General features: G+C 43.1%; 3 protein-coding genes across 6 annotated transcripts in view; 1 reads left to right on the top strand and 2 right to left on the bottom strand.

Moving 5' to 3' along the window:
• Window positions 1–139: 139 nt before the first annotated feature.
• On the bottom strand, window positions 140–12,281 carry SDR39U1 (short chain dehydrogenase/reductase family 39U member 1). 2 transcript variants are annotated; one of them, XM_089481263.1, is made up of 7 exons: window positions 12,055–12,281; window positions 9,990–10,096; window positions 7,765–7,847; window positions 6,880–6,921; window positions 4,609–4,730; window positions 2,622–2,765; window positions 140–1,497 (listed from the first exon to the last, which is right to left on the bottom strand). In XM_089481263.1, the coding sequence occupies exons 1-7, from the start codon at window positions 12,134–12,136 to the stop codon at window positions 1,082–1,084; spliced, it is 996 nt and encodes a 331-aa protein (XP_089337389.1). In that variant the 5' UTR covers window positions 12,137–12,281; the 3' UTR covers window positions 140–1,081. The 2 variants fall into 2 exon arrangements, with proteins under 2 accessions (XP_089337389.1, XP_089337391.1); XM_089481265.1 differs by lacking the exon at window positions 6,880–6,921 and having other exon boundaries at window positions 12,055–12,276.
• A 428-nt stretch (window positions 12,282–12,709) lies between these two features.
• On the top strand, window positions 12,710–17,925 carry LOC149303983 (ER membrane protein complex subunit 4). The gene is made up of 6 exons (XM_089480238.1): window positions 12,710–12,790; window positions 15,259–15,350; window positions 15,459–15,573; window positions 15,721–15,874; window positions 16,969–17,129; window positions 17,632–17,925. Exons 2-6 carry the CDS (start codon window positions 15,265–15,267, stop codon window positions 17,665–17,667), a joined length of 552 nt encoding a protein of 183 aa, XP_089336364.1. The 5' UTR covers window positions 12,710–12,790; window positions 15,259–15,264; the 3' UTR covers window positions 17,668–17,925.
• Window positions 17,926–18,815: 890 nt separating this feature from the next.
• The window catches only part of LOC149303982 (solute carrier family 12 member 6), a 44,450-nt gene continuing 35,518 nt past the window's right edge, over window positions 18,816–27,747 (bottom strand). For 2 of the 3 annotated variants that reach the window (XM_089480872.1, XM_089480874.1), the window contains 16 exons: window positions 27,082–27,240; window positions 26,444–26,542; window positions 26,246–26,303; window positions 25,667–25,841; window positions 25,430–25,548; window positions 25,254–25,352; window positions 24,848–24,967; window positions 24,163–24,267; window positions 23,772–23,940; window positions 22,297–22,492; window positions 22,040–22,209; window positions 21,781–21,912; window positions 21,172–21,279; window positions 20,887–21,071; window positions 20,468–20,601; window positions 18,816–20,285 (listed from right to left, as the gene is read on the bottom strand). In XM_089480872.1, coding sequence (XP_089336998.1) covers window positions 20,194–20,285; window positions 20,468–20,601; window positions 20,887–21,071; window positions 21,172–21,279; window positions 21,781–21,912; window positions 22,040–22,209; window positions 22,297–22,492; window positions 23,772–23,940; window positions 24,163–24,267; window positions 24,848–24,967; window positions 25,254–25,352; window positions 25,430–25,548; window positions 25,667–25,841; window positions 26,246–26,303; window positions 26,444–26,542; window positions 27,082–27,240 — 2,120 coding nt within the window. In that variant the 3' untranslated portion in view covers window positions 18,816–20,193. The remainder of the gene's footprint in view (window positions 20,286–20,467; window positions 20,602–20,886; window positions 21,072–21,171; window positions 21,280–21,780; window positions 21,913–22,039; window positions 22,210–22,296; window positions 22,493–23,771; window positions 23,941–24,162; window positions 24,268–24,847; window positions 24,968–25,253; window positions 25,353–25,429; window positions 25,549–25,666; window positions 25,842–26,245; window positions 26,304–26,443; window positions 26,543–27,081; window positions 27,241–27,747) is intronic. The other variant, XM_089480875.1, reaches the window with a different exon arrangement.

Genomic DNA, 27,747 nt, shown 5'->3' with positions numbered 1-27,747 from the left:
ACTGGGTGACCTTGGTCAAGTTACACTCTTTCAGTCTCAAAGGATGGCAATGCCAAAACCCCTCTACGGAAACTTGCCAAGAAAACCCCATGATAGGGTCACAGAAAGAATAAAACACAGCAAACACATACTCTTCATGCAATATCGCCATAGGCAGATTTTATTTCTTCCAAAAAGAAACCAGGCTGTGCACCTATTTAAGCCTACACACAGCCCATACAGAACAACCTCCTGTGTGTTCTTCCCTTCAAACCTTTTTCATTGAACATGAATGTAGAAACCTCCCTGAAGGCTTTAATCAAATGTATACACCTTAGCACCTTAAAGACCAGCAGACTAAACAACTGTTTATCATTAAAAAATATAATAACTTATTTTTTAAGGTGTTGGAGCACTGCACTTGTGTGTGTGGGCAAGAAGTACAGTGAGCCCTTCACATTTGCAGCTTTGATTTTTGTGGATTTGACTTTTCACAGATTTGATTAATATGTTCTCTCTAGGAACCTGTAGGTCCTCCAACAGTACTCTATGGCTAATTTTCACCAGAGGTTGCACTGGCTGTGATAACAGATTCCTATAGAGAACACTTCTCTAGGCATTTGTAGGTCTGCCAGCACAATTCTATGGTCAGGCTCTGGTGGATGGTGACCATAAGAGTTCTGCTGAAGGACCTAAAGTTTCCTAGAGAGCTGTTCTCTCAGGTTAAAAAATATACAGTGTTTTCTATGTTTTTCCCACTTTCACAGGGGTCCTGTGTCCTCAAACCCAGAGAATGTGGAGGGTCCACTCTATACACTAACAGAGCATCTAGAAAATATTAAAGGGAAGAAGAAAAAAGAAATAACATCTCGATGGATTTTGTTTTCCAATGTAAATAATATACAACTGTCAATATATCCTGCTAGATACTATAACTATTATAGATAAGATATAATACATATCATAGAGAACTATATACTTTACTATACTATACTGTTACCATACATAGTTAATATACACTATATATAATGTATTTGATAATATATAACACAGCAGCAGCATTATATAAAGCTAATAATACATAGGCTTCTTTTTTATTGGCTCAGGATAAAATATCCCGGAGGGCAGAGGGAAGATCAGGGAACTCAAAGCAATAGTTGCTCTCCAGAGTCCTCTTGGGCACCACACGCTGCCCTTCTAGCAACATGATGCTTCGTTCAGGGCCAAAGATGGTAGATACGGCAAACCCTGGTAGCGGCAACAGGGCAGGCCGTCGGAGTGCCGATCCCATTGCCTGAGCAAAGTCCTTATTTGTGGTGGTAACGGCAGATGGTGCAACACCATTCAGGATCCCGCTAACCCCCTCCTGCTCCAGTGCATGAGCCACGATGCCTGTCAAATCTGCCACATGGATCCAAGGAAAAGGCTGGCAGCCAGAAGCAATAGGCCCTCCCAGACCCAGGCGAAAGGGCCACAGCATCTGGGCAATGGCACCACCATCTCTGCCCAGCACAACACCTGGGGGCAAGGAAAGGTACAACAGCAATTTAAAGCACATTATTTAGTGTTCAGAACTTTTCACACCTCCTTACTCTGCAAGATGCCTGGGACAACTAGATTGCATTTGCACTGCAGAAATAATGCAATTTGATACCATTGTAATGCCATGGCTCAAGTGCTATGGAATTGTGGTTTTTTTTTAGTTTTGTGAGACATTTAGCCTTCTCTGTCACAGAGATCTGGTGATACAACAAACTACAAATCCCAGGAATCTATAGCACTGAGCTGTGGCAGTTAAAGTGGTGTCAAACTGCATTATTTCTGCAGTGAAGATGCAGCCCTAGTGAACGAGTGTTACCACTGTTCATCCCCTACCTGATTTGCATAGCCTTGTTCTTGTCTCTGGAACACTATCTGTTCAGACTTTCACATAAATTGTAAAATCACCAATCGCTGCATTTGCCATTTCTGTGGTTGATCTAAATTCACCCCAAAGTGGAGTCTCCAAAAGTGACTATTCTGTGCCAGAATTAAGTGTAGTTCCAGCCCCCCCCCCCCCCCCGAGACTTTGTTTGGTGCGGAATACTGACGCACATAATTGCTATAAGATAAACTTTACTGGGCTAAGTAATGCAGCAGACAATGTACAGCAGAGAAGCATTTCAGCACTTTTGCTGAGGAGGTCTAGCTTCCCCTCACAGCCAGTGGTAGAATTGGATTCCTCAACAACTAATTCTACCCAGGCTGTCCCCAGTCAGTGATCAAACTGAGTCCCCATAGGGACTGAATTGTGTGCACCCCCCTCCAGGGAAAAGCCAATAGAAGTTGGACATCCAAGGGTTATATAGTGTAGAACCGACCAAAGAAAACTGAAGTGTGTAAGCCTGGCCTAGTTCACACCTACCCCAATAATTATGAGAACTGCAGAAGCAGATTAGCAACAAATGAAAACTCACTTTCCTGGTCTGTTCTCAGCCTTCCTATCTTTCCCAGCCATAAACTGCCAAACTAATGCAAGTAATATCAAATAAAGTCACTAATACAAACTGATCCTTTCTATACTGCTGTACTGCTGTTAAGGTTTAGCCATAATGCTAACAAGGACTCTTCAACCCATCAACAGAACATATGTTTCACCTTACCAGACCTCACAACCACCTGGCGTGTGGCATCACTGGGGATTTTAGCTGCTGCCTCCCAACGGGTCACCAGGCGAGAGAAGAAGTCAAAATCTCCACCAGGACTGTCTTCTGTGTATTTTGTGGTGTGGCTGGGCTGGTAATACCCTGGATAAAACATTTCACAGCAATTTACTAAAGCAGACAGGAAACTTCTCAATTTGTACTGCTGTGGTTTATTTTTTCTATACAGGTTAAGTCTCCCTTATCCAGAATTCCAAAATCTGAAATGTTCCAAAATCCAAAACTTCACATGTGTGGTTGAGATAGTGATGTTTTTGTTTTCTGGTTGTTCAATGTACACAAACTTTGTTTCATGCACAAAATAATTAAAAATATTGTATATAAAATTACTTTCAGACTATGTGTATAAGGTGTATCCAAAACATAAATGAATTTTATGTTTAGACTTAGATTCCATCTCCAAGATACCTCCTTAGATATATGCAAATATTCCAAAATCTGAAAAAAACAAACTCCCAAACACCTCTGGACTCAAGCTTTTCAGATATGGGGACTCAACCTGTACTGTACTTTGATTTAATGACCTCACCTTTCCTAATATTCTTATGCAAGGAAGAGCTTGGAAAACATTGCATAGTAGAAACCAGCAGTTGTTTTAAAAAAACCAAACCTGTCAGGTGAATTTAAAAGAAGGTGGGAATTTGGTAGCTCTCTGGGCTTCAGAGGATGGCAGTGGCAACCCCCTCTGAACAAACTTGCAATAAAAATGCCATGATAGATTTGCCTTAGGGTCGCCAAGAGTCACAAATGACTTGAAGGCACACAACAACTACAAATGTCTGGAGAGCTATGTGATAGCCATTCTATTTCAAATCAGTGCATGAAAGTTTCTCAACAGGTTCTTCTCTCCACTTTCTTTAATTCCATGGGCTACAAGTCCCACAAGTTCCAAAGTGCTCTCCTTTCAGCTGTTCTTTCTGGCCAGCTTTTGCCCACACTGTCTGCGAGGCCTGTGTGAGGTTCTTTCTAGCCCCTCATCCTTGCTGCCTTCTTGTCCAGTCAACTCCACATTCTCCTCTCACAGTTCCCACTTATCTTTTCCTTAAGCCAGGTGTGCATAAAGTGCTGAACTGCAACTCGCATCAGATTTAGTGAGGAATGCTGGGAGCTGCAATCCAACAACAACTACAGGGCTGCAATTTGCCCACTCTCGACTAACAATCCCTTTCCACACTTATTTATTTCCAAATGACAACATTGGGTGTTTAGTTGCAATTACTTAAGTAGCACAGAACATGCAATGTAAGAAAATTAAACAAAAAGAAAAACAGGGAAAGTCTGCTTTTATAATTTTGCATTCATTTTTCTTATTGTCATATCCCTTTCAGTTGTTGTTAAGCCCACTTCTTCCTACTTTAGGCCAAAACAGACATACCTAAAGGGGCAGCGTCACGCCACCCCTTAGAGTGTCAGATCAGGGTCGTAGCAACTGCATGCCATGGCCCCGATCCGGCATTTTTCCAGCTCAAAAAGGAGTGGCAAAATGCCACTCCTTTTTGGAGTGGAAAAAGGGTGTCCTTGCTGCCATCGAAATGCCATGAAGCTGCCACATGTTCTTCTTCCCACTGACTGCACACCATCACCCCTTGTCTCCAAATTGTGTGAGAAGATTTTCCTTCATCCAAAATATCCCTTTATAGAACCTGTCAGCACTCTTCTAATAGCACCTTCATTCTGAGCAGTTGGAATGTTTGGGAATGTTGGCTTCAGCCAGAAGCAGGCAAGTAATATGTTGTGGCTACTGTTTTGCTTACGTCTTCTAAGTCCTGGCAATCAATTTTCCTTGTAGGAGACACCCAGTGGGTTGTTCCACAGTGGAAGAACAACACAGTTTGATTCACATAAAATAGTTTCAATGAAAACTTTCACCAAGCAAGAGAGACTACAGTTTTCGCACACCTATTATGAATTACAGTCAAGAGGTTACCTACGCCGGTGACAAGAACCCAGGCTAGAGGTGGGGGTTCAGCTTCTGCAATGGCTTTTGCCAAGGCTTTTGTAGTCTCTACCCGACTGGTGACTATGTCCTGGCGGAAGGATTCATTCCACCTGCAACACCAACAGAAACCATTAATGAGTCACTCCACATATTATTTGGGCCCTCTACTCCACAGTTAAGAAGTATGATGGTTTCCCAAGTCACTTCCAGTCATTAGGACCCTCTGGAGGTTTCACAGATGGCCACCTCATCAAAAAAAACAAAAGAAAAGAAAACAGAAACAAACAAAAAACCTGAAACACCAAGATGGCTCTACTTGGAACTGAGAAAAACTGGTATTTCTAAAATGTTGAACTACCTGTTTAAAAGTTGCTCCTAGAGGCTTTCCAGAGTCAATTCATTTTATTTATTTATTTTTTTTAGGGAAAGGACAAAAAAGGTATTGGGGGAATAAGAAAAGGTCAAAGGCCACAAAACAGTCTCAAAAATCTCCAGGGCTGCTCTCTGCCCTTGCTCTGTTCATATTGGCTACTTGGTTAAGCCTAAGAAAAATCTGCTAAATTGTTCTTGGAATAAAAATGTAGACATAACTCAAGATGCTCAAATGATGGCTGTTTTACACACCCTGCAGCTGTCCCAGTTTGGCAGGGATAGTCATGACTAATCTCCTGTCACCCTACTATTTTAAGCTGCTTTTAAAATGTCCTAATTTCGCTCTCCTTCTCTAGCTTTTCCTCCTTGTCCTCAGTTTAGTTCAGTTGCTGCAAAATGATGTCAAAGTGCAAACGTAATTTGCACTCAGTTAACTCAGTGATGAGAGGAGAGAAGGAGGCACAATATTTTCCTTTCCTATAGACTCAGGCAAAAGAAAACTGCTGCAGCCACTCCTAATGTGTCTGTTCTTCCTCATTAATAACTTTTTGTCATCTTGTGTGCCTTCAAGTTCTTCCGATTTTCTATCATGGGGCTTTCTTGGCAAGATTTGTTCAGGCAAGGTTTGCCTTTGCCTACCTCTGAGACTTAAAGGTAAAGATAAAGGTAATCCCTTGACATGAATGTCTAGTTGTAACTGACTGTAAAGAGTGATAATCATCTCCTTTACTAAGCTGAAGAGCAAGTGTTGTCTGAAGATGACTCCAGTGGTCATGTGGCCAGAATGACTGCATCTGAACACTCTCAGGCTTGGAGAGTATGATTTGCCCTAATGCACCCAGTGGGTTTCCATGGCCAACCAGGGATTAAAAAAAAAACCTGGTCTCCAGAGTTGCAGTCCAATGATCAGACTACTACATCAGCTTTGTCCTTCCTTTTCATTACTTCAGCTAAAAAAAAAAAACACCCTTTAGATTTATTTATGTAATTTATATCCTGTCTTTCTTGCAGCCTGATATTGAAGGTGGCTTACAACCATTTAAAAACACAGTACAGTCGGCCCTTCTTATACACGGATTTTTTTATACACGGATTCAAGCATACACGGTTTGAAAATGTTCCAAAAAAGTATAAATTTACCTTGATTTTCCATTTTTTATAAGGAACACCATTTTGCTATGTCATTATATCTAATGGGACTTGAGCATACACGGATTTTGTTATACACGGGGGATCTTGGAACCAAACCCCAGCGTATAACAAGGGTCCACTGTACAACTACAGCACTATTACTATAAAAATTAAAACACAATTGACATAGACTTCTAGCCTCCCAAAATAAAAATGGTATAAAGTTTGAAAACTTCCTGCCCAAATGGTTTAAAATGCCTTGAAATATCTTTAAAAGGGGAATTTTAAAAATGTTAGCTTCTTACACTAGGAAAGTAATATTGTTCCAACTCATTATGACTGCATCCACACTGCAATGCAGAAATAATCCAGTTTGGCATCACTTTAACTGCCATGGCTCCATCCTATGGAATCCTGGGATTTGTAGTTTGTTGTGGCACCAGAGCTCTCTGACAGAGAAGTCTAAGTGTATCACAAAAGCTACAATTCTCAGAATCCCATAGCACTTAACCATGACAGTTAAGGTGATGTCAAACTGAATTATTTCTGCAGCATGGATGCAGCCTAAGTTGCTTTTGCTAAGTAATTTTGTTATACTTCATTACAAGAAAGAAGGGGAACATTATTACAGATAGTTATGTTAGTTGTGATTCCGGACCCTATATAGGCTGAGTCTCCCTCATCTGAAATGCTTTGAGACCAGAAATGTTTCAGATTTCAGATTTGGATGTGTGTGTGTGGTTTTTGTTTAAATACCTGCATATATTTAATGAGATATCTTGGAGATGGGAGTCAAGTCTAAACAAAGAAAAAATCATTTATGTTTCATATACATGTTACGTACATAGCTGAAGATAATTTTATACACAATATTTTAAATAATTTTGTGCATAAGAAAGCAAAGGTGTCACTATCTCAGCCACCCAAGAAAATGGTTTTGAATTTGAAGTATTTCAGACTTCAGAATTCCAGATAGGGGAGAATCAACCTGTACAAACATAGGCCGGTTACAGACCGGCACTTTAGTGTGTGACAAGCACGCACTAGGGTTACAAAAGGGTGGTGCTTCCGCACCGCCCTAACCCTAGTGCGTGCTCATCATGCACTAAACGGCGGCGGCCCTTCCATACGGCCGCCGCTGTGAGGACGTCACGGCCGCGCCGCCTCTAGATGGGGCGCGCAGACGTGACGTTCTTGCTCCGCGCCAGGGCGCTTAGTGCACCCTGAACACGGAGCAGGAAGGAGCTCCGTTTCGGAGCTCCTTTCTGGTTTAGTCCACTGGGCGCAGCCTTCAGACGGCTGCGCCCAGCGGACTAAAAGAGAAAGGGGCCAAGCGGCCCCTTTCTCTTCTCCCCGCCACCGCGGGGTGTCCTTGGGGCTTGAAGCCCCAGGGACACCCCTTTTCAGGCTGCGGGGAAGCGGCGTTTTGCTGCTTCCCCGCAGCCTGAAAGGGGCGGATCGGGGCCTCAGCGGCTGCCGTTCTAGCCACTGAGGCCCCGATACTCTGGGGAAAGGGGTGGGTCCAGACCGCCCCAAATGGGCGGTCTATAACCCGCCAGTGTCAGAGGTGAAAGGAGAGGGTGAAAGAGTCGTATTAATACCACTACCACCTGATTTCTTTCTGAGCGCTAAGGGACTTACCTTCTAAGGGGGTTAAGGACATTTTCTCCAGAAAGGTTGACTACACCATCACAGGGAGGAAGCCCCAAACGGGAAAGCTCATCCTGGAGAAAAGGGAAAATGATACAGGATAAGAACAAAGGAAGCTTCTTTACACTGAGTCAAACCACTGGTCCATCTTGGCCAAAACTGTCAATTCTGCCTGGCAGCTCCTGAATTTCAGCCAGGATTTTTCCCTAGTCCTCAAGGGAGATTCCTAGTGGGCTCTTATTAAGCAGGCCTGACCCTGGTTAACCAGATGTTATCCAGGCCTGACCCTGCTTAAGTTTTCAAAATCAGAGGTGATCAGGGTATATTCAAGATGGGAAAGAAGTTGATCCCTCCTAAACATTTCAAGCCTCCCTGTTACGCAGATCTGACCCAAACAGTTCCAAATCAGCCCTTTTCACCAATGAACAATTTTGCACTTAGGAAGTCTTATATTAATGACAAATAATATGTACACATATGAAAACAATCCACATTTAAAATTCATTATTTAAAATTCACAATTTAAAAACCATCTGGATAATCCTGCTGGAAGAGACTGGTCTTTTAAATTCAGGCAGCGTACTGAGCAGTCGAATCTCTTCTGGTAGGTCATTCCACAATCTAGGGGTGACTGAAGAAAAAGTCCTCTAGCTGACCGTTGCCAACCTAGTTCTGGCTAACTGATGTAAATATAACTTAAATACATAATCACAAGGTTTTTGTAATAGTGTATAAAGCTCTTCTGCTCAGAGGTCGGGAAAACATGGCCCCCAAGGCCACGTTTGAGGCTCCTGATCCCAAGATCCCCAGTGACTTGGGCTTACTTTCCAGTTTATAAAAGGTCTATCTTGGGGATAAAACAGCCTTGTGTGCATGTGTGTGGCAAAAGAGTCCTTCAAACTGATACAAGCATGGACTCTGTCTGGCAGCTGGGTCCTCAGAATTATACTCCAGAATTCTCCTGGAAACTTTCCAACTCATCCATCTGTATATTTGATTCCTTAGTATTTGATTTATTGCTCTCAAAGTTATTACATTTATATCCGACCTTTTCTCCAAGGGATTTAAGATGACATACAAGATACTACTCCCAATTTATGTCCTCACAATAACCCTGTGAGGTAGGTTAAGCTGGAGAAAGTGGCCAGACCATTGTCACCCAATAACCTTCAGGGCCAATGAAAGATGAGACCGGATCTCTTCTGGCCTAGCCAAGACTCTAACTAAAACAACACTGGTTCTCCCTTTTGCAAGCCCTACATGCCAAAATTCAAACAAGGATCTACTCTGCACTGCAGAAATAATGCAGTTTGGCACTGGTTTAACTGCCATGGCTCAGTATTATGGAATTCTTGGATTTGTAGTTTGTTGTGGCACCAGAACTCTCTGACAGAGAAAGCTAAATATCTCACAAAACTACAAATCCCAGAATGCCATACAACTGAACCATGGCAGTTAAAGCAGTGTCAAACTGCATTATGTCTGCGGTGCAGATTAGACCAAGGATACTTCACCCCACTCCACTTCTGCATGCCAATGAAATGCAGTGCATCATGCCATAAAAAAAAATATATATATATATATATATATATATATATATATATATGAGATCCAACATCACAGACATAGTAAAGAATACTTAACTGCATATTATCTCTTCACCCAACTCCTGAAACCTACCTTAACAGCCAGCTGGACACATCATCCTGCTACACCCCGGTGCCCAGCAGAACAGACCTCTGTTGCTCAGTGTGGCTGCTGGCTGCTAAAGTAGGTTTTGGTGGCAACATCTGCAATTACAGCAATAGTGTCAGCAACATGAAGAAGAATACAGAACAATTATAAACGTGTAAGTCTTGCTTATGCATTCATAACTGTTCAACAAGGTGTGGCCAATGCTGATTATGGCAATCTTCTAACTGCTTATATATATTCTTTGTATGGTCCAATCCACACTGCAGAAATAATCCACTTTTGAGACCACTTTAACTGTCCTGGCTCAGTGCTAGGGAATCCTGGGAACTGTAGTTTATTGTAGCACCAGAGCTCTCTGACAGAGGCAGCTAAATGTCTCACAAAACTACAGTTCCCAGAATTTCCTAACATTGAGCCAGGGCAGTTAAAGCGATGTCAAACTGGATTATTTCTGCAGTGTGGATGGGACTGTGTTACTTCCAAGTAGAGTCAAAGTTCAAGCCAAGACCCACGTCACATACCCAAGTAATCCGGTTCTTTCCAGGACTGCGGGAAACCAGGGTGACTTCATGGCCTTGGTTCTTCAGCAACTGGGTTAAGGCTCTGCCGACAAATCCAGTCCCACCACCTAATGTAAATACAGATTTGGAATTAATAAATAAGATCATGCATTCCCCCCCACCCCAAAAGGGCTGGTATCTGGGGGTTGTGATGGTGAATGATGGGATCGGCTGAGCAGACAATAAAACAAATGTAGCAGTGAACAGCGAAAATTACAGCTAACGCTCCCCGTTTGAAATAAAGGCATATTTTCATCATTTCAGTTGGTTAAAATATGCTATTAGTGAGTGACTCCAGGCTTCTCAGCTATAGCTGACATTCCACTGGTTTTTCCAGTCTATGTTCCATTGCTTCATCATCACCACAGCAGAGAACTTGTGAAATGTGTGCATTTCTGCACATACGATCAAGTCATGTTTTGACTTCTGGTGAACCATGAGCTTGGCAGGGTTTTCTTAACCAAGAAATACTCAGAGGTGGTTCGGCACCTCTTGCAGGGTGGCAGAAGAGGCATGCCAGACCTTTGACTCTTCCAATTCGGACTTCAACTCCTCAGTTTTTCTACTGTCTGACTCCTTCATAAATGGCAAACTGATATTGTTGTTGCTGTGTGCCTTCCAGTCATTCTGACTTATGGCAACCCTAAGGCAAACCTATCATGGGGTTTTCTTGCCAGGTTTCTTCAGAGTGGGGTTGTCATTGCCATCCTCTGAGGTTGAGAGAGAGTGACTTGCCCATGGTCAGCCAACGGGTTTATATGGCCGAGCCAGCATTTGAACCCTAGTCTGCAGAGTATATATTAACTGTTGTCATTGTGTGCCTTCCAGTCATTTCAGACTTATGGAGCAAATTGCAGGGCGTTGAACTGGATGGCTTTTGCGGTTTCTCCCAACTCAATGATACTAAACCTATTACGGGACTTACTTGGAAAGATTTGTTCAGAGGGGGTTTGCTTTTGCCTTCCTCTGAGAGAGTGTGATCTGCTCCAGTGGGTTTCCATGGCTGAGCAGGGGTTGCAATTTGCTGTGGCCCAAGATTTCTCTTGACAGGGAAAAGACTAAATATCTCACAAAACTACAAATCCCAGGATTTCACAGCATTGAGCCATGGTGGCTAAAGCGGTGTCAATCTATCAATGCTTACTTTGAAATAAATCAATCAGTCTTAAAGAATTTTGATTTGAATTTTTTTTTTGTGACAACAGGCTAAGATAGCAACCTCCCTCTCAGAAGCTAATTATTTTGTAATTGCTATTATTATTATTATTATTATTATTATTATTATTATTATTAAGCTTTATTTATAAAGTGCTGTAGGTTTACACAGTGCTGTACATACAACTGAGTTAACAAAAATAGAAACAGAAACCTGCCATATTGGCATACATTCTACAAAAAATGTTAAAAATTAATATGTATGCTAAAATTAAAGCAACAAAATATAACAACACAAGTTAAAATAAGCGCGAACAAACAATTATGTAATGCCCGTTCTTGTGTTGTAATGTAATGTAACACAATTCTTGTGTTGCTATTTGTGCCCATACACTAGTGGGCTGGCTTTGGTTACTGGGATGAGAAGTGGAAAGGAGTTTAAGTACTTCAGGCAGCAAATTATCTTGGGTCAGCAACTCTGCTCTTTGGGGATTTTAGACCCAATTTTGTTTTCTTTGCCAAAATAATAATAATAATAATAATAATAATAATAATAATGCAAGGCTGTTCCACTTGCAAAGCAACAAGAAGCCCTTCCCATCCATGGGTAGTACTGCTGACAGATTACAGCACACAAACACACTGCAGGAATGAATAACCCAGTTTAAGGCTGCTTGGACTGCCCTGGCTCAGTGCTAGGGAATTCTGGGAAATGTAGTTGTTGTGGCCCCAGAGCTCAGGCTCAAATGTCTGACAAAACTAAAGTTTCCAGATTTCCCTAGCCTTGAGCCAGGGCAGTTAAAGCGGTCTCAATCTGGGTTATTTCTGCAGTGTGACCTGGACCACTGAACCTTAGTCCTAAAGCACTTACCTATTAAAACCCTCATGGCTGGGAGGGCTGGCTGCGCATGCGCACTGAGGCCCTCAGGACTCCTCCTCTCCACCAAGAACATAGAGATTTGGAGGAACAGATAGAGTTATTAACAAAGAGTCTCTCAAGGGACAGAACCGGTCTCAGCCTCTCTTTCTCTGGCTGCGACTACACTGCAGAAATAACCCAGTTTGACACCGCTTTAGCTGCCAGGGGTCAATGCTAGGCAGTCTTGGGAACTCTAGTTTTGTGAGACATTGAGCCTTCTCTATCAGGGAGCTCTGATGCCGCAATAAACTACAATTCCCAGGATGCCCTAGCATTGAGGCAGCTGCTATGGAATTGTGGGGGCTGTAGTTTTGTGAGGCATTTAGCCTCCTCTGCCAGAGAGCTCTGGGCCAAAACACACTGCAGAAATAACCCAGTTTGGGACCGCTTTAACTGCCCTGGGATCAGTGCTAGGGAACTCTGGGAACTGTAGTTTATTGTGGCACAGGAGCTCAGGCTGAAATGTGTCCCAAAACTACAGTTCCCAGAATTCCATAGTATTGAGTGCCAGGGCAGTTAAAGCGGTCTCAAAGTGGGTTATTCCTGCAGTGTGTTTTGGATCACAGTTGTATGGCTCTCTCAATTCTATGGTTTTAAACCTTAAGCCTAGGGTTGGTGACGTCACCGGAAACAGGAAGCAGTGGGCGGAAGTGACCTCAGGAGAAGGAGGGGGAGACCCAGAGGAGAGGTAAGCGGTGCCAGTTCTTTAGTGGGTCTTTATGATGATGCTGATGATGAAGAGGCTTCCTAAATCAGCCCTTATGGCCAGTGCAGCTGCCTGTCCTTTATTCCATTCATTCATGTCATATATGAGGTGTGTCCACACTGCAGAAGCAACTCAGTTTGGACCCCTGCCATGGCTCCATCCTATATAAAAGACTGGGATGTGTAGTTTATTATTACAAGGTGTTCAGCCTTCTAACTACAAATCCCAGGATTGTGTTTGGACAAGTTAAAGGTCCAAAACACACACTGCAGAAATAACCCAGTTTGAGACCGCTTTAACTGCCCTGGACTCAATGCTAGGGAATCATAGGAATCGTAGTTCATTGTGGCACCAGAGCTCTCTCTCTCTGACAGAGGAGGCTCAGTATCTCACAAAACTACATTTCCCAGGATTCCCTAGCAATGAATGAGCCAGGGCAGTTAAAGCGGTTCCAAACTGGGTTATTTCTGCAGTGTGTTTCGGGCCAAAGTGTGTCGAAGCCACGTCATTTCTACAGTAGTGTAGCGGTTTGGGACTTGGACTCTGGTGACTAGGATTCGAACCCTAGCCATAATAATAATGATGATGATAAATTTATTTATACCTTGCCTCCAATGAGATCGAGGCTTACGACGATATTAAAAACATTAAAATACAATAAAATGCAATGCCCCATAAAACCACACACCTTCCACAAACAACAAACAATACAGTTGTGGCTGTTGTGGATCCAAAACAAACTGCAGTCCCCAGACAAGTCACACTCTCTCAGCCTCAGAGGAAGGCAATGGCAAAAAGAAGATGGCAATAGTAAACAAAGTGTTTGGTTGAATTCTGTGGTTTGCAAGAGGAGAGGCAGCTCTAGGTTGAGACAAGAATAAGGCTATACAATTATATCTGTGTAAATCAAGGCATGTATTATTATAGACGTGCGGGAAGTTTGTACTGTATATATTGGTTTGGTATAAGATGAGTTAAGACTACAGTGAAATGTGATTTTCTTTTTAATATATATAAATAAATGTAGATTATATATATATATATATATATATATATTAAAAGTTATCAATTCCTAATAGCAAACCTTGATTTTTCCATTTTATATAAGGGACACCATTTCCCTATGCTATTGTATTTAATGGGACTTGAGCATCCATGGATTTTGTTATCCATTTGCAGTGCTGGAACCAAACCCCAGCGGATAACAGGGGCCCACTGTAGTAGTAATAATAATAATAATAATAATAATAATAATGTTATTATTATATTTATTTGTATCCCACTCTTTTCCCAGAACTGGGATCCAAAGCAGTTCACAGCATTGAAAGAACAAAACAATTAAAAGCACAGAAAAGTGGTACATTAAAACAGAAATTGTTACAATATTAAAATAGATTGCTTATTAAAAGAATGAAATACAGTTGAAAAGTTAAAATGGTTTAAAACGATAATTGAAACGAAACTGTCAGTGGGAAACAACTTGAACGCACACAACAACAAGATGTAGATGCGTTCATAGTTGTAGTCTCAGGATTATTGCCTGGTCTCTGAACCTGGCCCTGAGTCTCCAAAGGCATCCATAGTTTTCAGACTAAGATTACAAATTTACATGAGCCATTTCCAGGTGAGGGACAGGAATGTCCATTCTCTAGTTTTCCAGGATTGGGCTCCAAGCAAAAGGAAAGGCCTGGGTAAGGGTCAAATAGTGTAGGGGCTTCACTAAGTGGCCTGAGGCAAGTCACACTCTCTCTGCCTCAGAGGAGGGCAATGGCACACCTCTTTTGAGCAAATCTTGCCAAATCTCTGTGCTAGGGAATGTAATGAAGCCTGGAGCATATGCAAAGGAGGGCGACTAAAATGGCAAAGGGTCTGGAAACCATGCCCTGTGAGCAGTGACTTAAGAAGCTGGGAATGTTTAATCTGGAGAAGAGATGGTTAAGAGGTGATATGATAGCCCTGCTTAAATATTTGAAAGGGTGCCATACTGAGGATGGAACAAGTTTGTTTTCTGCTGCTGCAGAGAATAGGACAATGAGAATAGGAGCAATGGGTGCAAACTGCAGGAAAAGAGATTCCAGCTGAACATTAGGAGGAACATCCTGACAGTAAGGGCTGTGTGTTAAACAGTGGAACAAACTCCCTTGGAGTGTGGTTGAGTCTCCTTCGTTGGAGGTTTTTAAATAGAGGCTGGATGGCCCCTGCAGTCTCTTCTAACTCTATGATTCTATGTGCAACAGACCAAAATTCTTTAAAGTTCCTCATGTTGTGGTGACCCCCAAACTTAAAATTATGGTGTCTCGGATCCTAAGAGCATCAGAAATATGTGTTTTCCGATGATCTTAGATGACCCCTGTGATCCCCCAAAGGGGTCGCAACCCACAGGTTGAGAACTGCTGCACTAGATGCTGTCTGATGTTCTTAACAAGGGACTGTTTGTGCATCTTTTGCAGGGAACGATGAGCACTCCAGGAGGGTTGGTGACCAATCGCGGACGGCGTTTCAAATGGGCCATTGAGTTGAGCGGTCCAGGCAGTGGAAGTAGGTATGCATCTGCGGTGTCCATAAGTAGTCTCCCTGTGTAAGCGGATGGCTGGATCCCTGGCAGGTATGCATTTTTGACAGAAGTGGCACCCTTCTCATTTCTTGCCAGGGGCCGGAGTGACCGGAGCAGCGGTCAGGGGGACACTCTATATCCTATAGGCTACTCGGACAAGCAGGTACCAGATACCAGCGTCCAGGAAACAGATCGTATCCTGGTGGAAAAGGTAGTGTACTGCAGGAATGGGGGGACTGTTGGATTCCTCTGTAGGCGAGTGGGAATGTGGAATCAGGAGGCCACTGTGGGCTCCTTGAGTGTCGAATTTACCCCTTCAGTTCTACCTTTTTCTTTTGCTCCCATAACCTTCTTCTAGCGCTGCTGGGATATTGCCCTGGGTCCCCTGAAGCAAATCCCTATGAACCTGTTCATCATGTACATGGCAGGCAACACAATCTCCATCTTCCCCACCATGATGGTCTGTATGATGGCCTGGAGGCCCATCCAAGCACTCATGTCCATCTCTGCTAGTAAGTGCATTTGTTTATCTCTGCCCCTGCCATCCCCTTGTTCTTATTTTATTTTACCGTGCCCTGCTTTTTGTTTGTTTTGCTTTAATAAGATTAACTCAGCTTCATCCCAGTCGGAGAGACCTTGTAGCACCTTGGAGTCTAACCATGCAAAAGAAGTTGTAGCATTAGCTTTTGTAAACTTAGGCCTGTTACAGACTGCCAAAATAAAGCTGCTTCGGGTCTCTTTGGAGGTATGCTGTTTAAATGATGCATGCGTCCTAAGAATCCAGAAGCTGCACCAAAGCTGCACTCGAGTGCTTAGGAATGGAGTGTGGCGACCTCCGGACTCTTAGGACCCATGCATCATTTAAATAGCATACTTCCAAAGAGACCCGAAGCAGCTTTATTTTGGCAGTCTGTAACAGGCCTTAGGTCTACTTCCTTAGATGCATAGTGTTTATCCAAGCACGTATCCTGGCTTACTGTAAGCTGAAGCTTCCTTTTCTTGTCCTCTATGAGTAATATTTGTGCTATTTTCTTTGCCCATTGGCAGCAAAAAAGCATAGGTAAGATAAGTCACTCAAAAAATATACATGACATAGTGATCTGTTTGCCCTTGAAAATCATTCTGAGATTTTATAGGTATTTCAGCCCAATCTCATATTGCAGAGCTGCTGTAACTGCAAAAAGATGTGTAGTATCCCTATACCTCATTGTGAGCCTCTTTCACAAACAACATGGACTGTGTCTAGGTCTGGAGTTTATAAGCAGGCTGCTTTAAATGAAGTGCTGATCAGTAGTTCTTTTAATATAAATAATTACTGATGAATTATCCACAGACTTTTCTTAGTAGTACTGCTACAGCCTGCATGTTGTTCACTGAACAGGTAATATATACTCATTTGTCCACAGCAGAAATGTTTGACTTAGGTCTGCAATGCAACTCTATTTCTTACACTATTAGCATGAAAGGACGCTCTCTTATAATTCAGCCAAAAAGGTACTCTCATTTCTAAACACTTAGGTTTACACATTCAGAGATCGCACTGTGTGGAATCTGTCCTTTTTTCTGTCCATTCTACTTCTTGATTGTTGTGCTATTCTCCCCACAGCCTTCAAATTACTGGAGAGTTCAAGCCAAAAATTCCTTCAGGGTCTGGTGTACTTAATTGGAAACCTCTTAGGGTTGGCTTTGGCTGTTTACAAGTGCCAGTCAATGGGATTGTTGCCAACACATGCTTCTGACTGGCTGGCTTTTATTGAACCACCTGAGGTGAGTCTGAGGATTTGGGGGTTTCAAGAGGAATACTGGCTTAAGAGTGAGTTTGTAGGGAAGAAATTCATCTTCGTTTTTCACCTGGGGACATGTCTTAACTTCTTGTTGTCAGCCTTAAAGTAATTTCTGACTTAAGGCAACACTATCATGGGGTTTTCTTGGCAGAACTTGTTCAGAGAGGGGTTGCAACCCTGGTCTCGCAGTGTCCTAGTCCAGCACTCAAACCATTACCCCACAGATAGGTTCCTGGAAGAAAGGTAAAAGGGATGGAAAGATGAACCAAAATTTGTTTCCCTCAGTGAGAGTTGCAGTCCTCTGGATTTTCAGCTCCATGAAAGCTAAAGTAATTTAACAAAAGCACAGATATGGATGTTTATATTATCTTGCTTGTTTTGTTATTGCTGTTGTTGTTTGGAACCCTAGTTTTAAGAATAGCTTAACTGTGAAAATGTTTGCTGAGGTTCACGGCTCACATTCCCTTTCTTTCTTTCACATTCAGCGCATGGAGTTCACAGGTGGGGGTCTTGTGCTATGACCCAACTCAGTGTCAGAAACCAAGTGTTGCATTAGATGTCTGGATCACAGGATGTTCTTCTCTCACTCAACCTGATTCCCTCACAAAGCTGCCGATTCTTAAGTGAACACTGCTGTTCTGTGGAACATAAGATGAAAAATGCAGAGACAAGAACAAAATGCAAAGGACTGATATGCTGCATGGGGAGAGGCAGAAGGCTCACCCTGACGGGTTACCTTTCCTCTTCTGTTTAAAGCAGAATAAAAGTGCTAACACAAACCTCTTTGCATAGCTTTCCTAGAATGGCTACCAGAAGGTCTAACAGTGAATAACCTAGCTTTTGTTTCCTTTTTATGTAACATAGAAATGCTTGCTATGGTCATGCAAACATTCATCTGGATCCTATCCATACCATCTCTACCTTTAAAAAAAGTCTCTGAAATATTCAACTCTAAAGATAGGCTAGAAGAGCTATAGGCATGCTGATGTTTGCTCATATAATGTCTTGAAGAATTGTCATTTGTCTTTGCAGATCAATGCAATCAGAAATTAATTCAAAATAAGCAAGTGTGTTTCATCCAGAGAAAGGGCTATTCAATGCATTTATGTCCCTCACTTGATTTTTCAACCAGTGATATGAACAAACACTATAGGATCAAAGCCTAGCCTGTGGTGGCTGATTCACCCACACCCAACACTCCCTAGACCATTGCATTTGGCTTATTCTGCCAATTTACTCTAAAGCAGGGGGATGGCACAGTCCAGAACCTGGAGAGCCACAGTCACTGTTTTGGATGATCTGGAAGTGAGTTGCAATTCCTGGTCACCTTTTGTGCCCATTAATGGAGATGGTTGTACCTTTGGTGTGGGGGTTGTAGGGAATTGAAATAGTTGCAGAGCTGCTGGTATTGAAGGTGGTTTTTTTCTGCTGAAGTTGGAAGAGGGTTCTGGAGGTTCCCGTGAAATTCCCAAGGGCTGCAAGAATCCCATCCCAGTTATAAACTAAGGTGGGCAATTTGAAGTCTTCCAAGTGACATTAGATTGCAACTCTCACCAGTTTAGCCTACTGTAACCAGCTTTGAGATACAGTAGGAGTTGCAGACCAATCATGTCTGGAATGCCACAAGTTATACTCCCCTATGACCTTACAGGATGACAAAGAGGCAAAATTATATATGAAATGTTTATTCTTTACATAATTCAGGAAGCAAAAAACAAACAACTTGATGCTATGTAAACAAGGTCACACCCCCAATAAATTAAGATCTCCCCCAAAAGAAAAAGGTGAGGAAAGTATGTGAAATTCCCTTTAAAAATAAGACAGGAGAGGCTAGAGATGCATCTGCTTTAAGGCTATCTCAAGGGAATGGTCCCTGTATACTATTTGTGAGCAAGGGCATGGGCAGATTTAGACATCCATGATTGAAACAGAAAGGGACAATATGGACAACACCTTTTCTCCGTGTTTGCTTTTGTCAGGATAGGAAGGACTCATTCTCAACACACACACAAATCAAGTTGTGGAGCCTCACCACTGAGACACTTAATAGTTCGATATAGAGCTACTTCCCTCTTACCCAATTTTTGGGATGGGATAGCTGTTCAGGAGCACAAAGACAGTTAAGCAAGTCAGAAGATACTGCTGTTTGCCTCTCTTTTAAAGTTGGGAAAGAGAAAACGTTCCTCCTCAACATAACCATTAGCTAGTACAGCTTCTTCTGCTCATCAGTCATTTTATAGAATATCTGCAAACACCGGGAAAAACAGACTCCTACCTTCTGTGACTAGAAGGGAGTGTGAGAGCCATAGGGGGAAAAGACTGGCAGGAAGTTCCTTCACCAGTATGCCACTTCTACTCTGGCTAAATGAATCAACCATTCACCACCATCATGCCTTAACAAGCAGTGAACTGGGAATACAACATCCCATAAAGGTCTAGGATAGTGGGTAAGTACTCAGGAAGTCAGCTCCATCTTTCTAAATGCCCTTCCCTTTGTGTTGAGGGAAAGATAGAGAAAGACTTTGGCACTGACCAAAAGAGAATGGCACAATGGAGGCTGCATCTCTCTTCCCCCTTTCTGTCTCTTAATAGACAGTGGCATGTAGCTGCTCATCCAGATGAAATATTCTGTTGCCTTATTCTTGTTTAGCAGAGAGTTCCAGTGGCAACTAGAAAATCAAAGCAGTGAGTTTCTCCCTGCTCTTTTGCTCCTTTTACCCCCAGCAAAATTAGTACCTGACTCACTAGCTCCTATATTTCTTGGCAAGAGACTGAGCCATCTCCCACTCAAGTCTAAAAGCGTACGTAGTTCCTAGCATGTACCTTTAACCTTATGGAAGGATAGGAGGGAATGTCAACATTCCCTCCTCCAAAAGGAGAAAAATCGCCTTATCTTAAGCCCCCAATTGCCACTGGAAAAGAAAGCGAAGGTGGTGTGGCACTGCTAGCTGCTCTTCTTGGGAGATCAAGTAGCAGGTGGTAACAGGCAGGAAGCAGATGTCAATTTGACAGAACCAAGTCCATCAGGAGGAAGACCTCCCATGCCTCTAGGAATAGATGGTAATAACTTCACTGCCACCACCTCGCACAAGCAGTACTCGCTCCAACCCCTCTGTGAGGACCTCCAGGAATTCCATATCTGGACAGAGGAGAGTCAAGGAAGCAGACATGCAAAAGCATCCAGACACATCTAATCCCTCTTGTGCCCCACTGTAAGATGAAAACATTCCCTTTTTTGGATCATAATTCCTAGACTCTGCCAAGCAGCATAGTCAAAATTTCCAAAGTCTGAATAAAAGAAACCTTTCCAGACAAGGATACAGTTCTCATCACCCTCAGGATTGCGTGGTGGACCTGGCATGTTGAGTAGCACCAGCTTAGCCTCATGGGACTTGTTCACGATAACCTCATTGAGCTTGACAGCTGTGTGCATACGTCGCACATTGGATTGATCCCTGGATGGGAAAAGACACATTAACACCAAAACCTTACATATGGAGATATGAACAGAAAATCAGTAATAGTTATAAGGGAGCAACAAATTAGTTTCTTTCTTGCAATTCCCACCATGGTTGGTTGGGAAGAAAATGGTGCCACAAGTGGTCTTGCCATAGAACAGAACTGTGCCACTGGGGGACACAAGATCATTTCTGCATCACTATCAAAGAGGAACCCAAAGGAAGCAAGGAATCTTGAGAAGGAATTAAGTGGAGAGGCCTGAGATATCAAGTGTTCCTTACGGGCGCATGTTTAAGAGATCTTGGAAACCCTCCAGTGTCTTCTGTTTCTGTCCACGGTTTGCCATGTACTTGTCCTTGGTCCATGTCATGTGCACCTTCTCCTGGTAAGTCTCAGTCTCTTCATCATCATCTGAGCCAATACTGGTCAGCCGCAACATAGAATTCCTGTCTTTCACAAGCTGAGCCTGTGAGAACGTTATTAGGGAAAGCAGTAAAGGAGCATCCAGAAACTGCTGAGTTATTTTCAACCTGTTCCTTCCCACCTTATGTCTCAGAAAAACTTACTTCTCGGTCTCGCTCTGTCTTAGACAGACGCATTTGTCGCAGCATCTGGCAGCGCTGCTCCATCATCAGGGTGCGCTCATATGTATAGGCAGAGATGTCACTGTCATGCTGCCAAGGATAAGAAGAAAGGAGGACTTGAACCAAACTATACCCAGCCCACTTCTAGCTACATCTAACAGACTATATCATTCCCATATGTCTCTCTAATTTACCAAATGACATATCTGCACAAACATGTATTGAAAACAGAATCAAACAGTTTCTTTGAAAGGTAAGAAACATGCAAAAACAAAGATCAAAGTGGCTAATTCTCTTGGCTATGGAAGGAGAAAAATCAGCTCACAGCTTGTAGGAATGTTATCAAAGCAAGGTATTTCATTATGGTCTTTGGAGTGTACCCACAGAATTCTGGGATTCAGGACTGAATGAGGTGGGAGATGCCCTCTCGCACCTTGGCAGCCACCGTAATCTGGGAGTCAATATGCTTTAGACCTTGTTCTGTATCCACCAATTAATTTCCAGCTCTCATTTGCCTAGCATCAAGCTATGTTGTTGACTGGGGGGCCCTACAGTGTCTCCAACCAATCCTTGCCTCCTGCTGTGTCTCACCATTTCCACCACTTCCACCTCTGCCTCAATGCGGAGATGATACAGGAATGTTGCCAAATCTTTCTTCATCTGGATGCTGTTGTCTTCCAGCTGGGCCACTGTAAAGATGCGGATTTTGCATTTACGCCACACCTTGGAAGTGGAAAAGGGAAAATGAATCAGCATCCCCTCTGCCAGCTTAACTTCCCCACTACTTCCCTTCCAAAATAATGTCTCTTCCAACTCTACAATTCTATGATTCTATGTCTCCCATAAGCACCTTGTGCTGCTTCAGAAGGAAGGGAAGTAGCATCAGCATTCCACCATCATGCACAATCCACCAAACATCAATGTTCCCCTCAGGGAAGGGCTCCACGTTGCTAGGGAAGAAGGCCACATTCTTTGCCACAAGTAAGGCTAGGTGGGCAGCTGTAGTCACCCGGACTGTGCCTGAAAAATAGAAATGTAAAGTCATGAAGAATGGTTCACCTGGCTGTGGTCAACCACCCCCTTGCCTTTTAACACCCACCGCCATACCAATAAAGTTCTTCCAAGAACGGGCATCCTCACTCTGGCGCCAGGCATTGGGCCAGCCCATCACTACAGTGTTGTGCTTCATACCACCCAGCCCACAGGACTGAATGAGGTGGGAGATGCCCTCTCGCACCTTGGCAGCCACCACAATCTGGCAGAAGCCTTTCACTCGTTCTGTCTCCATCAGATGCTTGATGGTCTGAAACAACATACAGAAAGGTGCTAGAAGGTGTTAACATGTAAAGAACTCAGTTTCCTAGCCCAGGGAAAGCTTTTTCAGAGTGAAATCTGGTGAAGAGGATGCATCATAATATTTGTCTTTCAAGTATACTGTAGGTATGGTTGTATCCACAGGAGGAGCATTCTTTAAAATAACACTATTGGCAAGTTTGTGGCAGGAGCCAACAGAACTGAGATTCAGCTCTGGTAAATATGAGACATCAATATATTTGATTATCTTCTTTCTTTTCTTTTCTTTTTTTTAAGAAAGTAAACAGCCCATGAACAAGATACCCCTCATAGATGCTTTCCATCTTAAATGAAAGAAATAAACTGAGATGCAGACTGAACCTACATGTCCTGCAGCCTGGCTGTTTGTAATCAAGACTAATATCATCCATTCCCCTACAAGCAAATTTGAGTGTGGTCTGACCATATTTATAGCTAGGATAGAAGAACCAAACCAGGTTAAGGCCAAACCAGAGACAGGCATGCTTAATAAACATGATTGTTGGTTCACCTAGAATGGTAACTTTTAACAAGAAAAACAGTATAGACTGGGGAGGAGAGCAATAAACCCTGTGTCCTTCCCCACCATACCTCTCTACTGCTGTAAGATATTTTTTACCAGCCCATTTCTAATGCTGGAAAAAAGTTAGACTAAGGAAAACAGCTTAAAGTGACCAGTGATTGAATCACAACTTAAACTATAGGTTTATATCCTCAAACACAGCCTGCACACATAGAATCATCCTTCGATTACCGATAAATTTTTCTATCTCTCACTCCTCCTTTAAGAAAGGTGCACATGCCTGCTCTTGCCTTTAGCTGGTCATATTCCAGGGTCTGTTCCAGCAGCTAGTGCTAGGACCTTCAAATCCGAGCACAACTTAGAGGAAGAACTCCTGCTTTGCATAAAAAGGTTCATATACCAGTATCTCCAATTCAATGCATTTCAGGTGGCCAAGCTTGAAAGCCCAAGATTTCTAAGGTTTTGGAGAGCTGCTAGTTATCAGAAAACAGTACTGGACTACTGATCTATGGTTGCTTAAGTATAAGCCAGACTCCCATATTCTTCTGTATCCAGTGGAGAATTTTATTTTATGCCTCAATAACCACAGCTAGCACTTGTGCATTTGAGACTAGGAGGCAGGGCTTACAAGCCTGATGGTTTGGATGCAATATAGCATTGGGACTTAAACCTTCTTACTTGACCAATAAAATCCATTAAGTTGAAATGGGCTTGGGCAGAGGTTCACCTGCTCAGCTGCCAGTGCCTCACTGTAGCACTCCAGGAAGTTGCCCACCATGACAGAACCTACAATCGTGAGGCCCTTGCCAGCTTTCAGCTGGGAAGCAAAGGTGAGCAGGCGTGGATGCTTCACATGTAGGTCCTCATCCAGCTTCAGCAGCACCAGCAGTTGTGGCCTAGGAAGAAAAGGATGCCCAGGATGCACATATGAAGGTGAAGTAGCAGGATGAGTTCAGGCTGTTACACAGAGGCACATATTCACAAACACAAATGGAGCAGCTGATAGTGCAACACACATACATATGCACTGATACAGACACAGACACGTGCACATGTTTCTGCCTCATATACCCCACAATGAGGTGGCTGAGTCAAAAAGCAGCATGTTTTTTCCCTACCTCCAGTTCTTGATGTGGGGTGGCCCTTCCTCAAGGCGCAGCAAGGCAAAGCGGGCTGCGCTCAGGGACAGGCCACGGATTCCGTCTCCCCACTCCTTCTCAGCCCTGGGGGGATGCACAAACTGTTCAGCCAAACGAGGAACTTAGGAGAGCAAGACACCCAATGCTCCTCCTTTCTAGAATTCATTGCAGTGGGGGGAGGATAAATGGACTAGGGCAATCATGCACACAGTCACCTCAGGGGAAGAGGCATTATGATCCCCACTCTCATCACCACTTGGTTCTAAATCTCTCATCCTTCACAGAAAGGGATGCAAAAGATCTTGGTTCAAAATCTTTTGCCCCATGATAAGCATGGCATTTTCACAGTGGGGACAGCAGAAACCCTGACCCTGCTTGTTCTGTAAGTAAAGAGGTAGGTCCTAATAATTTTGGCTGTAACTATTCCCAGGAGTTAAATACAGAATCCAAAGGCTAAGATCCAGAAACCTACTTTCACCTTCCAATTTTAGCAAGTGTGCAAAAGGTTAAATGGCATGGAGAAACCAAGGACTCTGTGCATTCCCCACTACAGATTGGGTGAGTGAGTACAGTGACAAAGAATGCTCCCTGCTTGAAGGAGAAGAGGTTGCATAAAGGAGGGGGGATCTAGACCCCAGAGCCCCACAACATTACAAGAACTTACCCATGGTACTCAATATATTTGTAGATCATTCCAGCTATCACCATAGCGACAATGGCATAATACCATGAGGAAATGAACATGAGTGCCACACAAATACTCATGCCCATGAAGGAGAGTGCCCTGCAGAGAGAGAAAGAGGGTGCATACAGTCCATGGTCTAGTAGAAGGTCAGCAGAGCAATAGTTTTTGTTTCTGCTGTTTAAATGCATGGTGAGATTTTTAGAATGATGAAAAACTAAGTCCCGCCCAAAATTATTGCACCTCAGTTCCCCAATGACACTCTAATCTGCAGATCCTATTCTTTTGGTACAGCTGGGTAAAACACTTGTGAGTCTACATCCCATCACCTCCTCATATAAGCACCCATCAATGATCTACCCACTCTCAGGTATTGCAGCATTCTTACCAGTGGTAGTACCGAAAGCGTGGTCTCCAGTTGGGGGTACGCAGTAGGGTTTGTAAGGCGCAGGCCAGGTTGACAAAGAGGTAACACATCAGGAAGAACCTAGGAGAGAAAAGCAAGCGGAGTCAGTGGTGCCATGTATCCTAGGAACCTCATCCCATGATAGATATAGCACTCACATGGAAAGGATGGGGGCAACCATATCCAAAGAGGCAATAAGGATCCCTAATTCTGCAATGCCTGCTGTCAAGAGCAAAGCCCATGTGGGCTCTCCATTGGCTTTTCCATGGCCAAATACCTAGAGTGTGTAAAAGAGAAAGAAAGAGAGATCACATTGGTAATCCTTAGAAACCAGCTGCTCAGAACAAAATGTGCTTTTAGTGTGTGCCAAGACAATACAATGATGTTGTTCCTACCCGCAGAAAGGGTATAATGTTGTCCTTAGCTATGGCCTGCAACAGTCGGGGTGCACCAGTGAGGCTTTGCAGCCCAGCTCCACATGTGGAGAAGAATGAACCAATGACAATGACCCAAGGAGAGGGCCAGGACAGTGTCCCTACTACCAGGTTCCCCTTCACTGAGTCACCAAACCTATTTAATGGAAGAAAAGCATAACACCATCAGTTGCCTGCCTAAGGTGTAAGCATGCAGGTATCCAGTTAAAACAAACACTCCAATTAGCATAAAATTCAGAAGACATAGTGATGGATCCAAACTAAGCTTGTTGCACTTATATCTGTCTGAGTTCAATAAGAATAACTGCAACTAGTAGGACAAGAGGGAAACTGCTTTACAGATGGGTAGACTCAATGCAGCCATGACTGAGTCTACAAAACCTGAGCAAGGCTGTTGATAACAGGATGACTTGGAGGTCTCTCATTTGCAGCTCCATTTTAAGTCTATACAATCTAATATTTGCATCCAGAATAACATTACACAAATGATTTATATTTGAGGATTGCAGTATTAGGGAAATATAGGGCACAACTACTCACTTGTCTCTCAGTACAACACCTTCCACACAAGCTCCAAACAGCACTACATTGCTAAGATCTGGAGTGGCAAAGAGTCAAGGAGCAGTAAGTTATTTATGTCCATTATAATTTAAATGACCTTTACATGCACAGACTGCTCTTGGCATTATCTTTCCCTTGCTTATTGACTGTGTTGCCTTGCTTTGGCATGAAGGATACACACAAAAGAAGTGGTGAGAATGGCCAGGATGGTTCCAATGGGAATAGATTTTTGGGCATCCTTTAGATCCCCAGAACGATTTGATCCAGCCATGATTCCTGTGAAGACAAAACCAAAGAACCCATGTATAGGAGAATCCTTGGGTGACTCATCATTGGTAGCTGAAAACAGCAATGGTGATATCTGTGAATTCTGCACCACATTCATAAAGCATCAGTTTGGGAAAACAAGAAAATCAAATTCTGTGCCTAAAAGATGCATAATTAAGGAAGTATAATGATCCCTCACTTAAGCCTTTCTAAAGAGGATCCATTACTCTAATTTCAGTTAAAAGCCTGCTAATCTTATGACAAGCAACAGAGAGAAGGACCTTGAGCCTGTGCATCAGACCAGACCATTGCAAGGGAACAAAAACAACAGGATAATGGCAACAAATCCACATCTAATTCCATTCACAGTATCAGGAAGTATTAAGCCTCATTCCCCCAGGACAAGAGACCGGAATTTGCTGAAAACCACAATGGCCTATAAAAGAGATGGACTCAGAAGAAAAGCCTGTCAGATGCAGTGCCAGCTGCCTACTTTTCTGGTGATCTGGAGATATCTGAACAACGCGCAGCAGCAACATAGCTCTTACCAGTGACTGAGGGGAAGAAGATGCCCACAAGAAGGGTAAAAGAAGTGGTGATATCAGCCAGCACATACTGCTGATTGAGGGCTCCGCCAGCATCAACTGAGTGCAATGATGGTTTCTCAATGATCTCCCCTTTCATCAGGTAGCTGCTCCAAAGATTCTCTATAATTATTATTGTTATCACAATCAGCATCAACCACAGCATCAACATTTTTCTCTTTCTTTTTTAATTCCAAGAAGCTAAGGGCAGTGTAGAATCTATGTCTAGCTATCTGTACACCAGCCCTGTGAGGGAGGTTTAGTTGAGAGATGTGGCTTGACCCCAGTGATTGAAGTGGACATCTATAGAAGGCTAGGGAGACCTCCCCCCAATGTTCTCAAGAGTGCAGGGGCATTTCCCCATGTTTTAAGCCCAGAAGAAACTTTTTAATAACAACAGGAAGTAAGCATAAGTCACTTCCAGTTACCTTAAAAAAAGTCTCCTAGGCCTAAATTGAGGCCCACATATGATGCAGGCTGGGCCAGTGACATGACCTTTTGCGCACTCATATTCCAGTGTAAAACCTTCTCTCCACCCCCCCACCCCCCACAGCATGGAAAGTGAAATCTGTATGAGGATCACTAGCAGAAGAGGTGAAGGGAATCCCCTCCATCCCATCCCACATAGAT

The sequence above is a fragment of the Sceloporus occidentalis genome, unplaced genomic scaffold (genome assembly GCF_023333645.1).
Source record: "Sceloporus occidentalis isolate IW3139 unplaced genomic scaffold, rSceOcc1.0.p SCAF_14, whole genome shotgun sequence".
Lineage (NCBI taxonomy): Eukaryota > Metazoa > Chordata > Lepidosauria > Squamata > Phrynosomatidae > Sceloporus > Sceloporus occidentalis.
Note: the sequence above shows the minus strand (reverse complement) of the source record. Positions and strands in the feature narration are given on the sequence as shown.